General features: G+C 40.4%; 1 protein-coding gene across 2 annotated transcripts in view; it reads right to left on the reverse strand.

Moving 5' to 3' along the window:
- Positions 1 to 4,891: 4,891 nt before the first annotated feature.
- The window catches only part of nbeal2 (neurobeachin-like 2), a 66,426-nt gene continuing 59,095 nt past the window's right edge, over positions 4,892 to 12,222 (reverse strand). For both annotated transcript variants that reach the window (XM_053681217.1, XM_053681219.1), the window contains 7 exons: positions 11,471 to 11,643; positions 10,838 to 10,932; positions 9,832 to 9,948; positions 9,582 to 9,743; positions 9,321 to 9,469; positions 8,682 to 8,817; positions 4,892 to 6,929 (listed from right to left, as the gene is read on the reverse strand). In XM_053681217.1, the coding sequence (XP_053537192.1) occupies positions 6,822 to 6,929; positions 8,682 to 8,817; positions 9,321 to 9,469; positions 9,582 to 9,743; positions 9,832 to 9,948; positions 10,838 to 10,932; positions 11,471 to 11,643 (940 nt within the window). In that variant the 3' untranslated portion in view covers positions 4,892 to 6,821. The remainder of the gene's footprint in view (positions 6,930 to 8,681; positions 8,818 to 9,320; positions 9,470 to 9,581; positions 9,744 to 9,831; positions 9,949 to 10,837; positions 10,933 to 11,470; positions 11,644 to 12,222) is intronic.

Below are 12,222 nucleotides of genomic sequence, written 5' to 3' on the forward strand. Positions count from 1 at the left end.
TTCACACATTATCCCATATTGTTTACATGATGTCACGTGTGTTAAGGACATAACATGTTGAAATGAACTTCCACGTGATTTTCACATGCGATCGTATATTATTCACACAATCACATGTGAAAACCTTATGATTTTGCTTTGAGGGAGGGCTGTTTAGAATCCAGAGCTTATCCCCTGAAACACCTGAGCTGGGAATACACCCTGAATGGGAGTCCAACATCGTCATTTTCATAGTAGTGTGTGTATGTGTGTGTGTGTGTGTGTATTAAGACCTACACTGTCTAAACCTGTACGCTCTTCTTCACTTGAGACGGATAGTCCAGTCACTTTTTGAATCCGAGGGATTGAGGGTCTTCTAGATAAACAAGCTGTCAGTGGCAGTGGTCGTAAAGCCGCAGGGATGCACCACGTGAGGTCTGGATACTTCAGAGGGCAACAAATGGAGACAGCCCCTAAAATACAATGAGAGGAGAACTTCAAAGAGACACAGAAAGAGAAGTATGCGACTACTGAGGAAAAGAGAAAAGAATAAAACAGATATGCGTCTCAGAATCCACTGACTGTTTACAGACTCAGTTTAGTAAAACACAGCTGACGCTTTACAAGCACTTCATCAGAATGAACCTCAACACAATTCTGCTTTATGCAGATTTACACGTACAAAAAAATATATATAAATAACATTCTTTTTCTTTTTCAATTGTACTTATGATTTACAAACAAAAGTGCTCAAAACAAATATTCTTCCAGTGTACACACTTTTAATTTTTTTAATAAATGGCAATAAATTCCATAAGCACGGTCTTGTAAATCGTTTGTATGGAAACTTTGTCTTACAGAACTATTTCTTGAATACATTTTAAGAATGTAAGACAGATTTTCCTAAATTATTTCTTTCAATAAATGCCAATATTAAGATCCTTTTAGTATTTTATTAAGTAATGGACCATATGAGGTAAAGAATCCACATGATCAAGGCTGTCTGGGATACCTGCAAAGAAAAAAGAACTGTATTAAATTTCCCAATGAGCCTGGAACAACCTAACATCCAATTTCCTTAGAAAACAGCTTCCCAGAGAGAATATATACAGCTTTAAATGAAAAAGACTAATTATTATTTGATCATTTTTATTGGTTGTTTTACTCTTTACTTGAAATTTTACTTTGAATTTTTTAAATTTGTTATTGTCAAGACGTTTTCATTTTTTTTAAAATAGGCATAAAACTACTTAATGTGCATTTGTACATCTAAACATCTGTAAATATTGTTCAATTTACTGTCCATTCAACCCATTTGTGGACTTCATTGCATTTTATATGTTGAGTTTTGTGTCATGAGGCTGTCCTGTAATTGTTTTTCTAGATCTTTACCATAAACATGTGATTTCCATTTCAGCAAATCATATTAAAATGCACACTGATTCATTTGAACGAAGGAGATCAGAGAGCACGACTTGTACACAGCCAACAACTGGATTGCATATTGCTTTATTGATGTTCTATTCGGTTAAAAAGCAGCTATTGATGTGTATTAGCTTTATCAGAGTTGTCTTGCTGTTTGTTCCATATTGTCCACCTCATTGTCATCTTTACAGTCTGAAAATGACAAACAGTATAAGTGTTTTCTTGAAGTGACTGGTAAAAATAAAACAAACAAACAAAAAAAAAACGGAAAGCTACAGTGGCTTCCTGATGTATTTTTAGAATGATTTTGAGTACAGTACTGTGCAAAAGAATTGCTGTAGAGCAAAGATGCCTTCAAAAAAGATTGATATGAAATGTTTCTACATAAAAAAAAACACTATAAAGAGCAGTAAACAGTAATATATGAAACAAAGGCAATATTTGGTGTGATGACACTTTGTTTAAAAGGAAATTAGTAGCCTCAGGGACAGTTTGTGCAGTTTTATAAGGAAATGAGCTGTAAGTTTTATTGAGCATCTTGCAGAACCAGTCACGGTTCTTCTGGAGACGTTGACTGTCTCACTCGCTTCTTATTTGTGCAGCAAAATCCAGCAGCCTTCATTGTGTTTTTGTCTGAAAAATGTCTCTTACCGTTTAATATACTGGTTTCTTTACTGACATACAAACATTTTTCTGTAACGTTTCATTTTGTGCTGGAAAACTAATGTTTGGGAATCTAACATGTTTTTTTTGTACTGACTCGATAATGTAGAAGTTGTAAAATAAAAATCTATAACAAGGTTTGTACTAAATAAATAGGGTGGCTAAAACTTTTGCACAGTACTGTATGTGAATTGAAAGGTTAAAAACTATAGTGATATGTTAGTCATGACTATTTTTAATTGACTAATTTAGTCCAATTCATCATAAAAGATTAAAACAGCTTCTTAGGTCTATTTTTATTTACCAAAAAACAATCATATTAGGGCCAAAGTAGTAGAAATCAGCAGGTCAAGCCAATGAAAAAAAAAAAAGTTAAATGCAGCTGATTCAGTAAAGCATGTGAGCATGCCATACTGCAGTCTTTTCAATCACTTTAAAAACATAAGATTTCGCATTTATGCTCTGCTTATGTATTCACATTGTTCAATATCTAGATCTGATTCATCATACCGTCAGTGGTTGCAGCACCAGATGGCATTTACATTGCAAGTCCAAACCTATAATCAGGTACACAAGGCATGTCATACAGGAGTAACAAGTCACAAAACACTGAAAAGAAAGCTGCAATAAAAAGAACAGTGGCGGCTCATCCTGCAGATTTCCAGAGGGTAACAAATAGGTGGTCAGCACTGAATCTGGGAGGGGTGGAGAGGATTTGTGGGTGTTCACAACTGCTTGTGTTTCTAACAGTAGACATTCAGACAACAAGTAATTGTCAGGGGCTTTCCATTTCTCTTCCTCCTTCCCCCTGTCTCAGGACGGGGAAGGAGATACCTGCTTTTATGGAGAGCAAGGTGTCGAGCCGTCCTCCCATTGTCAGCCTGGCAGATCAGAGACAGAATAGTGACCATAACCCCTCCTCCCCTCGTTCCTCTCTCATTCTGTCGCTCTCTGAGCATGCTCTGGCTGGAAAGGCCACAGGCTGTCTCCCTCCACCCCCCCCCCACCCCCCCAGCTCTATTGTCCCCCTTGGGGTGTTTATGGGTAGAGCTACAGGATGTTCGGCCCACGAGTGCATCAAAGGATTCCACAGCCAGATAAACGTAGGGTAACTGTGACCTTTTCAACCCTGATTGGGTTGACACGTCAGGACAGGAGCAGAGACGTGCAGAGTGAGACGTTTCAAAGAGAGTTGTTCTGAGACGAGGAGGTTTAAAATCAGAATCAGCCACTGAAGAGAAATCGTTCATGCACGGCTGTGACACTGCTAGGGGTTTGACATTACTGCCTGCATGCTTGCTAAAGTTACAGTCAACACTTTAGGATATGGGCTCACATATTCGATATTAGCATCCAGGCACCCAGAGGTTATTTGGAAATATTTACTGCTTATTAGTGTTTTTTTTTTTATTATTATTTATTTTTAAATTCGGTGTTTGAATATTCTGAGCTTATTGTAGGTTCTACATGCTTCTCCTTAATAATCACTGCTTCTGTGATCTGTAATATAAAGCATTACTAGCATTTAAAACACTTGTCAGTTATCACCAGTATCTTCAGAAACTGCTTTATCCTGGTCAGAAACGTTCTGGGGAACGTTTATCTGGGGAAATCCTAGGACTGATCACAGAGCATTTAAAACACTCTTGATTTTTTATATCAATCAAATACCCTGCTTATATCAAACCTGCTTGATTCTCCTTAAAGAGAATCTTTTTTTTTTTTTTTTGCACAATTGAGTACAAGTATCTTGGTTCTTACTACCTTTTGACCCAACATTAACTACCCTGTACCCTGGAGTTGATCAAGTACTAAAATTTAAACTGATTTAAGATGATAAAATTAAGGAGCAGTCAATAAAGAGAGAACGATTCTACTTATTATTTCGGCTGTGCATTTACAGAAAGTGTGTATTAAGTGAAAACAACAATAATATAAGGTAAGAATGTGAGAACACTAAATGAAAAAATAATCTTCTAAGCTGCTTGTGCAGACTTATTGGCTGAATTGTTTCTTATTATACTGAAGTGTTGCTGAATTGCATTTTGGAATGAATAAAAGATCAAAGCTTAGAACACTGTGTGTCGCAGAAGTCTCCATACATAGGGAAAATTAACACTTTTTAGCAGATTAAGACAAAAGAAGAACATATTGGAATCATTCTCACGGCTGGATCGGGAAGCTGTCGCAAGTTGTGATGGACTTTAACAGGAAATATGGCGAGCACATCACACACACGAAACTGCTGCCAAACTTATTAACAAATTCAAAAAGACTGGAAATGTTATGGAATGACCGAGAAGTCCACGAACATCCACTGATGAAGACACAACCGACGTGGTGCTGGCAAACATAGTCCGCCATATATGGAGACTTTTGGGACACCCTGACCTAAAGTGAAAATGTGTTTCTCTTTCGTAACATCCTGTGGAGTAAAACATAATTTCCCATATGACATGCCTACATCGCTAACAATGCTCTGGTACCAGGTGCCTTAGTCCTTAATACACAAACACGCACACTTTCTTCAACTGCTATTGTGTTGTATGTTAATAAAAATTTCATCAAATACAAAAGAAAAAACTGCAAAACATGTCAGGGGAAGGATTGCACAGCATTCCATCCAGGGTGTATTCTCACCTCACAGGCAGCAAACTCATTAATTGAAATTAGGGTATTGAAAATTCCAGGAGGAGTACGAACCATAACAAACCCTAACCCTAACCCCAAGAGTTATTCCTTCTTTTACTGTGTATCATTGTCAAAATAAATAAAAAAAAATATCTGAAATTGAAGTTAGTTACAAAATGAGACAACAGGACAATTGAGAGAAACATGATGTATTTCAAGTTCATACACACCCAGGAAAAAATAAAAGAACCAATACAGAGAAGCAGACTGCAAGGTGTGAGGCGGTTATACAAGACTGAACACAACAATATGAATTTATGTGAAGACAAATCTCTCAACAGCGTGTGTGCCAAAGCCCACCGCAAGGCATCTCCTCAGGTCGTTTATTCCTACTGTGTTTACTCAGAGTGCAGGGCATGAATAGAATACAGGCAGTGGTGAACATGAAGAGACTCATTCACTCTGCACAGCAACGTTCACTACAAAGGAGACTTGAAACACAAAGGACAGGGCTTCAGTGTGATGAGCAGAGTGTAGTATGCTGGGATAAGAAAAGCTATAAGGTGAGGTGGGTACAGTCAGACAAAACAGCATTCGTGAGCGTTTAAAAGGCATCAAACATTTATATCATTCGCCAGTGTTTGACCGGTACTAGAGTGTAAAAAAAAAATAAAATAGAATAAAAGTGAGCAGGGAAAGCTGGGTGGTAAAGAGGACGTGTGCTGAGCGGCAGTCCACAGGGCTGAGTGGGGGTGGGATACTGCAGCTCGAGCTCATCAGGCCAGGCCGCATTCCCATGTGTTCCACAGACACCCAACACTCTTCAAAGGATTCAGTGTTTTACCAAAAAAAAAAAAAAGAAAAAAAAAAAAAAAAAAAAAAGGAAAAGAAAAACATACCAGTGAGGACGAGTCAAAATGGTTGCCGTTCTGCCTAACGCGAGACTTCCAGCCATACGAGCTGTGTAAAAGCAGTTTCGTGTATTGCTAACGTAAGACTCGTTCGACTTTTTAACGATTTTAAACGGAGACCGAGGCACTTGACAGCTTAAGAGAGATCAGAGAGAAGACAGGGAGAGGGCTAGAATACCTGACTGATGAGCAGGAAAGGAAGTATACCCTTCCGAAGCAATGTGTTTTCACATAGGAAGCAGAAAGGCACTTCTTATACGATAAGTGGAAAAAACCTGGAACCAGTGGACAAGCCCTAGAAAAAAAAATCAAATAAAACCCACACAAGCAACCATCATGAGTGGAACACAAAAACATGATTACATGTACAGAACAGTGTAGTACAATGAAAACACAAAGATTTTAAGGCACAGATTTTACAAATTGTTTTGAAACTCGAGTGCATCAAGAGCATAATATCAAGCAAACGTGAAAGGGACTAAACCTAACCTCTGCATTGATTATTGCTTTAAGCAACGGCGTGTAACCACGGGATATTCACACACACACACACACACACGCTCAAATGCATAAACGAATGCTCTCTCTTTCTCGCCTCTCGCTCTCTCTCTCACTCACAATTACACACACACACACACACACACACACACACACACATACACAGGGGTAAAAGATGTTTGTTGGTATATCAGTGTGGCTTGAATTCGAGTTTTCAGAGTTGCCGCATTACAGAGCAGGAGCGAGCACCACAGATGACGACACACTCCAGCCGTGTCCAGCAGCTCGAAAGAGGTGTGTGTGCCCTCAGCTTGACGCCCACCAGTAGACAGTGTGAGTGTGTGTGTGTGAGGGAGAGTATACGTGTGTGTGTGTCAGGACTTTGTCCTGTTATTCCAGAATTCCATGGCTCTGAAATTGAATCCACGCCCACGTCGCAGTTCATGAGAATGTACGCCTCTCTCCGAGTCTCAATCTTTGGAATGATTTCTGCTAAAAACAGTCCAAAACAATAAAATAGAAAATGTTCCTTTCCCTTTTTTCTTTCTTTTTTTTTCCTTTTAAAAAGTGCAGCTTTGGATGACTCTGCTTTATTCCATAAAACCAGAGCAGCAGCCCCAAGTATGCAGACCTGTGTTCAGGATTGACATCTCAGGTGTGTGTGTCTGTGTGTGTGATGAGGCCTATTGGAGGCTTGTGGAGTGTGTATGATGCTCATTTCCCAGCATGCTCAGTAGGGTTGTACTCGGTCTCTCCTGCAGACACCTGAGAGATTCTGCGCGTAGATCCCCAGAGACGCCGAGAGAACTGACCCGAGCGCAACTGAATGAACACACACACAAAGAGAAAATTTGACTTTTATGATTCCCGAAAAATAAGAAACATACTTACAAACACAAAAACATCTGGATTTCGAACTGCAAAATGTCATTTCTATGTGTGGTGGCCTGGGAAAACCTTTGACATGGTAAAAGTTTGACATGCTCTACTGTATAAAGTTCTGATCTTATCTTGATTATTCAATATTCTGGCTGTTTTCCAGAATTCAGCCAGAGTGAAATCTGACGGGTTTTCTCAGACTGCCACACGTATGGTCAACCTGTCTTAGATATGCTCCGATTATATGGATTGTTTTCAGTAATTTATGAACACAGTGCTAACCAATTTATTGAACACTAAACTTTCTCAGCATGTTAATCAACCCTCTCTTTGAGTCTCTCTTTGCTCTTAACACAACCTCTGGTCCATGTTGACATGATTACATCACGCACTTCCTGCAGATTTTTCAGGTGCACTTTCATGCTGTGAATCTCCCGTTCTACCTCATCCCAAAGCTGTCCTACACTCATATACTATGTATGTAACAATACTCAAATATTCTGTGGCATTCAATCAATGATTGATTGCCACAGAATATTTGAGTATTGTTACATATATATATATATATAGTACGAGTATAGAACAGCTTTGGGATGTGGCAGAATGGGAGATAATGGTGTGGGGAATGTTTTCTTGGTACACTTTGTTCTGTAGCATTCAATCAATGATTGATTGGTATTAACAGAACAAAGAGTGCCAAGAAAACATTCCCCACACCATTACACCACCTCCACCAGCCTGGACTGTTGACACAAGGCAGGTTGGGTCCATGGATTCATAATGTTGGTGCCAAATTCTGAACCCTACCATCTGTGTCTTCTGCTGTTGTAGGCTATCCGCCTCAAGGTTCGACGTGTTGTGCATTCTGAGATGCTTTCTGCTCACCACAATTGTACAGAGCGCTTATCTGAATTACTATAGGCCTTTCTGTCAGCTGGAACCGGTCTGGCCTTTCTCATCAACAGGGGGTTTCTTCCCGAAGAACTGTCCCACACATGTTTTTACTTTATTAAACCATTCTGAGTAAACTCTAGAGGCTGTTGTGTGTGAAAATCCCAGGAGGTCAGCAGTTATAGAAATACTCAAACTAGCCCGTCTAGCACCAACAATTATACCACAGCCAAAATCACTTAGATCACAGTTATTTTCCCCATTCTGATGGTTGATGTGAACATTACCCGAAGCTGCTGGCCCGTGTCTGCGCGTATTTTATGCACTGCACTGCTGACTCACCATTGGCTGATCTGATAAATGCATGAATGAGTAGATGTACAGGTGTTCCTAATAAAGCGCTAAATGTTACAGTGCTTAGTATCCCATGGCTTTAACCATCGAGTCGATACTTCCTTCGATTAATGCCTAGTTAGTGATGTCAAGAGATAAGCTCCATGTTGACCCAACACCATCTAATTGCCAAATTATTAGAGGACGATGTAGTACTCAGAAGCTAGGTATCTAACTAGTTGTGCTTGTTAGGATACATTTTCACAGGTTTGTCTACTGTTAAACAAATATACCGATGCCGATGTCAAATTGAGACTCATATTGAAATTCCACTCATGTGACAATTCATAAATGATGAAGAATTATTCCACTGTGATTTTTAGATATTATGCCATAAAGTTTTGATCTTCAATACAGTCAAATCAGACACAATGTTCTGACTTTATATTTTAAATACACTCTTCTGTGTACCTCCTCTGGTTTCCCAGCTCCCACAACGATGAGTTTGCCGTCCTCCAGTCCCACCAGAATGTGACTGCTCTCCTTGGTGACTGATACACTGCGAATAGGGAGCTTCAGCGCCAAGGGCTTAGTAGCCTGCCCTAAGCTGCAGCACACACCCACACACATACACACAAAATATTAGGTCCTAGGACTGCAAAACCATATCCGTGATGGTTCTTTAAGGATTCGTCGGTTTTGTCACTTACTAAACAGGCTCGAGTTATACGTACAGTGGGGTCTAAACGTTTGAGACCACATTGAAAATCTCGGATGTTCTATTGTTTAAGACTGGAAATAATCAGAAAGTTTTAATAATAATAATAAAGGAAAAGTGCAACGTCTTGACTATACCTAATACTAAGAAACTCTGAAATTCATGTAAATATTTCTAAGATTCTACTTTTCACTCTGATATCATTTGTGATGAAAACTAGTAGTATCAGACCTTTGGACCTCACTGTAGGTTTCACCAGAGGGACAAACTGAAGACCAGATAAGGGAGCAGGATGGAGTACACAGTCAATCAAAAGATTAAACATAGCTTCCACTAGAACCCAGAAAGAGGCAGAGCTAATTACGAACGAGAGACGGATCGGTACTGATTACCTGAACAGGTCTTTAATGTGCAGGTTGCCCTGTAGTGTGCCCAGGATGAGGTAGTCCGAAACCAAATAGAGTGCCGACACTGGCTCCTCCAGCACTGTAGACGCCATCAGTGTGCCGTTCACAGAGTACACATGCAGCGCACACTTCTCCTGGAATGCCATGCATACACATTCACACACATAAATAAATACCCAAACACGTCAGACTATCAGCAGCACAGACTACATTATGCAGTCCAGAAAAGTAAATAAGATGACTTGCCTTCCCAGCAGTACAGCCCTCCAGTATGGTCTGTGCCACCAAGTGACCCTCCATTCCCACCTGCAGCTGGTTAACCCGGACAGAAACGCAGCTCTCACAGGGAGGACGCAGCGTGCGTAGATACTGACCTCGTCTGACGCTGTGCACGATCACCGTCCCGTCCTGCGAGAGACGCAGAAAGTGAAGCAAAACGTGTATTTTGTGGCAACACGGAGAAGGCGAGGTCTGACTAGCTTTAAGTGTGACTAACTTTTGATCCGGATACAGCCATGTCCAGCTCAGTGCTAATGGAGACACAGGTGACCTCTGCATCATGACCACACAGCACCTGCACTGGCCGTGGAGACAGACCACTGGAGAAACCACCCTACACGAGCGAGAGACAGAGAGTGAGAGAGAGAGAGAGAGTGAATCTAGCACAGTGCTAGTTCTATACTGTATTCTAATATATATTCGCTAGTAGCAGCTCATTCACAGGGACGTGTATGGAGGTATTGTACTTCACATAATCTAGTAGCTAATAATAAATGGATAAAACCAGGTTGTCAGAACTTTGTAACTGTCAGTAAGTTTTCCACCATGGGAAAGCCTTCAGGACAGAGAATGTTCTGGGTTCTCTAGAACATAAGCTGCATTTTTATTTTTTTTTTGCTTTCAAGTGATGAAACAATAGATGCTGGTGAGGGAACGACTGCTAAAACGTCACGTGATAACAGGAACTAAGTTGCATCATGGACTTTCCACAGCATTAAATGGAACCATAAAAGGCTAAAACACTGATGTGTTGTTCATTAATAAATAAATAAATAAATAATATAATATAATATAATAGTTGGAAAATTGGGGTGGTGTGGGGTAAAAAGGAATAAAACACTTTGCGATGAGCTGTCATAAGAAAAGACTCAATGACAGGGTGGTAAGAACTTCGCACCACCGTGACTGATATTTTTTCTTCCTAAAACAGCACACCCTGCCATGTTTTATTATTTTACTTTTTGCTAGTGCGTTCATTTGGACCCCACTGTAGGAGGGTCGAATGTAGTTTAATGTTTATCATAGAGTTTTATATTAATATCTATATAATTATATTAATAATCTAATATTTTATAGTCATTTTCTCACAATGATATGAGCACAGACTTGTGAACTGGCTGCAGATTTTGCTCCTCTTGGGGATACCTGCTGCAGTCCTAAATGTTCTACATTCTACAGCTTCAACATCATGAAGTATTCGATTTATTAAACACTCGACAGACCTGCTGGAGAACCTGCCACACCATGCAGGTGGTGTCACGAGAGCCTGAGATGAGGTAGATACCACACAGGTCCAAAGCCAGACATGTCACCACGTCTAAAACACACAGTGTCAGAAGAATATTTCACCGTTAGAGTACTGTACATGCATTACTATGACCAGTTTCAAGAAAATGCCAATTTGTATTTATGATAATGAGTCTTTTCTTTGCATACCCCAGCCTGTCAGGAAGCTGGGGTCAGAGTGCAGGGTCAGCCATGATACAGCACTCCTGGAGCAGAGAGGGTTAAGGGCCTTGCTCAAGGGCCCAACAGAGGCAGCTTGGCAGTGCTGGGAGCTTGAACCCCCAACTTTCTGATCAATAACCCAGAGCCTTAACCGTCAAGCCACCACTGCCCCTTTGTATTTGTATTTAGGCTTATTAGTATAAATACTAATTAGTAGTTAGGATCCGAAATATTATCTTTTCTTTTTTTTAAACCAGCTGGGAATGATGTGAAAGACAGCTCTTTATAAAACAGCTATTAAACTATTATACTTCATATCAGAACACTGCACTGCTTCGCTCTAGATCTCTGGGTGCTTATCGCAGACTGTGTATTTCTGAATGTCTGGTTGTGTTTTCATGTCTCACCTATGTGACTGCAGATCCTGCCCACAAGTTTGGCCTTGGCCAGTGTGGTGACGCGGAGACTACAGTCCCAGTGTCCCCCGCTGAACAGCAGACGGGCGTCACTGGACACCACCAGCACCTGGGCCCCGATGTCCACCCCTGGAGAGAAGGGGCCATTCAGGAAGCGCTGCGTTCTAGAAGTCACACACACACACACACACACACGCGCATAAGTACAATTTAAAACTGCTTCTGGCACATTACTGAAACAATTCCAGAAGTATTGGCACCCTTCAAAACATTGGGCAGTGTACATGGCAAAATGTTTACACCCCTAAAAATAAATTACATCATCCTTAAAAACAGACAGACACACACATACACACACATACACACACACACACACACACACACACAAATGGTTGCAAGGACAGGCGTTCTTAGTTTCTGAACCTCATTGAAAACCTGTGGCCTGAATTGAAATGGGACCGCCACATGCACAAACCCAAGAATATAAAGGAAATTGAAATATTCTGCCTGTGGGAGAGGCCCAATATCCCTCTACAAATGTCTTTGATCTTCTCAGATACACTATAAGGCAAATATGTGGACAGCCGACTGTCACACCCATATGTGGGTCTTTGCCAAACTGTTGCCACAAAGTTGGAAGCACACAATTGTCTAAATCTCTTTGTATGCTGTAGCATTAAGAATTTCCTTTCACAAGAACTAAGACCGACAATACCCCTGTTCACAAAGCCTGGTGCATGAAG

This window comes from Ictalurus punctatus, chromosome 1 (assembly GCF_001660625.3).
Source record: "Ictalurus punctatus breed USDA103 chromosome 1, Coco_2.0, whole genome shotgun sequence".
Taxonomy (NCBI): domain Eukaryota; kingdom Metazoa; phylum Chordata; class Actinopteri; order Siluriformes; family Ictaluridae; genus Ictalurus; species Ictalurus punctatus.